The sequence below is a fragment of the Galeopterus variegatus genome, unplaced genomic scaffold (genome assembly GCF_000696425.1).
Source record: "Galeopterus variegatus unplaced genomic scaffold, G_variegatus-3.0.2 Scaffold1078, whole genome shotgun sequence".
Taxonomy (NCBI): Eukaryota; Metazoa; Chordata; class Mammalia; order Dermoptera; family Cynocephalidae; genus Galeopterus; species Galeopterus variegatus.
The window spans coordinates 447,309-449,877 of record NW_007727189.1 but is presented as its reverse complement, the minus strand read 5'-3'; the positions used below and the strand labels follow the sequence as shown (position 1 = coordinate 449,877).

The 2,569-nt window shown below is 37.5% G+C and overlaps 1 protein-coding gene across 1 annotated transcript in view; it reads left to right on the top strand.

Annotated features, from left to right (window-relative positions):
* The window catches only part of NXPE2 (neurexophilin and PC-esterase domain family, member 2), a 10,110-nt gene extending 9,260 nt beyond the window's left edge, over positions 1–850 (top strand). The window contains exon 4 of the mRNA XM_008574639.1: positions 315–850. Within this exon, the coding sequence (XP_008572861.1) occupies positions 315–850 (536 nt within the window). The remainder of the gene's footprint in view (positions 1–314) is intronic.
* The last annotated feature ends 1,719 nt before the right edge of the window (positions 851–2,569 follow it).

The window sequence follows — 2,569 nt, the reverse complement described above, 5'->3', positions numbered from 1 at the left end:
TTGCTTTTCTTTTCTGACATTTGTCTTACTATTATTTTTTCACTTGCCAAACTTTTGGTTTGGGGCTTTTAATAAAAAGTTAAATTTTATTTTTTATTCACAAATGTTACCATTTTTTCCCTCTTCATGTATTTTGATAACAAGTTCAAAATTTTGTTAAGATTTTAATGCATCTGGTAAAATTCTCTACCTTGCATAGGTGGCAAGGCTCTAGTTAGAAGTAATTTTGGTTAGGATTTTACAGATGCTGTGTGAATTTTAAAATTATATCATTTTCCTTTTGTTAAAAGATTTATTGATTTGTTTTTTATCAGCCTTAAAATATTTTGATCACCATGGAACCGGGATCTTTAAAACACATGTTCTTCTGGATGTTGAAAGACATACTTGGATTCAATGGAAAAAACATAGTCATCCATTTGTTACCAAAAACCTGTTCTCAGTGAAAGATGAAAATTATATCTCACGGGAAATTGACCGGATAGCAGGAGACAATGACACAATCATTGTCATTACCCTTGGTCAACACTTCAGACCCTTTCCCATCAGTATTTTCATCCATAGGGCCATCAATATTCAAAAGGCCATTGAACGTCTATTCTTGAGAAGCCCAGGGACCAAGGTAATACTTAAAACTGAAAACACCAGGGACGTACACCAAAATGTAGAGATGTTTAGTGACTTTCACGGCTATATCCAGAATCTTGTTATGAGGGATATTTTTGTTGATCTCAATGTGGGTATTATTGATGCCTGGGACATGACAATTGCTTATTTCACTAATAATGCTCATCCACCTAGTTATGTGATTGGAAATCAGATTGACCTGTTCTTAAACTACATTTGCTAGAAGAAAAATAGCCATTCTCTGTAGATGCCCTCACATATACTGCAAGGATAGTTTAGTGCAGTCTAAGGTATGGAAAACTCAAATTAAAATTTTTTTTATTGTAGTTAAACATATATAAAACATAAAATTTATCATTTAAACAATTTTAAGTGTACAATTCTGTGGCACGAAGTACATTCACAATGTTGTGCAACCATCATCAGGCTGGATCTCCAGAACTTTTTCATCATCCCAAACAGAAACTTTGTACTAAACGGTAACTCCCCATAGTCTCCTACCCACAGCCCCTGGCAACCACAATCATATTTCCTGTCTCTTTGAATTTGACTATTCTAGGTAGCTCATTGTCTTAGTCCGTTGCTGTAACAGAATACCTGAGGCTGGGTAACTTACAAAGAAAAGAGATTTGGGCCGGCCCGGTGGCGCACTGCTACAGTGCGCCGCTTGGGAAGTGTGGTGGCGCTCCCNCCCTCACATATACTGCAAGGATAGTTTAGTGCAGTCTAAGGTATGGAAAACTCAAATTAAATTTTTTTTATTGTAGTTAAATATATATAAAACATAAAATTTATCATTTAAACAATTTTAAGTGTACAATTCCATGGCACGAAGTACATTCACAGTGTTGTGCAACCATCATCAGGCTGGATCTCCAGAACTTTTTCATCATCCCAAACAGAAACTTTGTACTAAACAGTAACTCCCCATAGTCTCCTACCCACAGCCCCTGGCAACCACAATCATATTTCCTGTCTCTTTGAATTTGACTATTCTAGGTAGCTCGTTGTCTTAGTCCGTTGCTGTAACAGAATACCTGAGGTTGGGTAACTTACAAAGAAAAGAGATTTACTGTATCGTGAATCTGGTAGCTGACAACTTTAAGACCGAGCAGCTGGTGAGGGCCTCATGCTGCTTCAACTCATGGTGGGAAGTGGAAAGGGAGTGGGCATGTGCAAAGACATCACATGGCAAGAGAGGAAGCGAGAGAGAGAAACTGAAGAAGTCATAATCTTTTTAACAACCCACTGTGGTGGGAATTAATACCCTGCCAGGAGAACAAATCCAGTATGGAGAGTCACCCACCAAGCCAACCATGAAGGTGAAACCCCATGACCCAAATGCCTCCCAGTAGACACTGCCTCCTGACACTACCACACTGGCAATTAAACTTCAACAAGAGTTTTGGTGGGGACAAACCACATCCAAACCATAGCACTCATATAAGTGGAATCATACAGTATTTGTCTTTCAGTGTCTGGCTTATTTCACTTCACACAGTGTCTTTAAGGTTCACCTGTGTTGCAGCATGTGTCAGCATTTCTTTCCTTTTTAAGACTGAATAATATTCCACTGTATGTATGTACCACATTTTATTGATCCATTCATGTGCTGATGAACATTTGGGTTGTTTCCACCTTTTGGCTATTGTGAATAATGCTGCTTGGAAGAGGAAACCAAACACAAAGGCATATCTCCAGAGATGAACATGATGACTGAATAGCAAATTATCACCACCCACAATTTAATTTTAAGAAATGTACAACCCATAAGTGCATGGTTTAAATGATTCAAGTTTAGACAAGACGTAATCTATAGGCAAAAACTTAGTCATATCATAATAGCAGTCTTCTTGTTTAAGAAAATTATTTGGAATTTCGTAATCAGTGGTTAGCTAGATTCCAGTAAGAATCTTGGATCACAATCCAAAACTCACAAGCT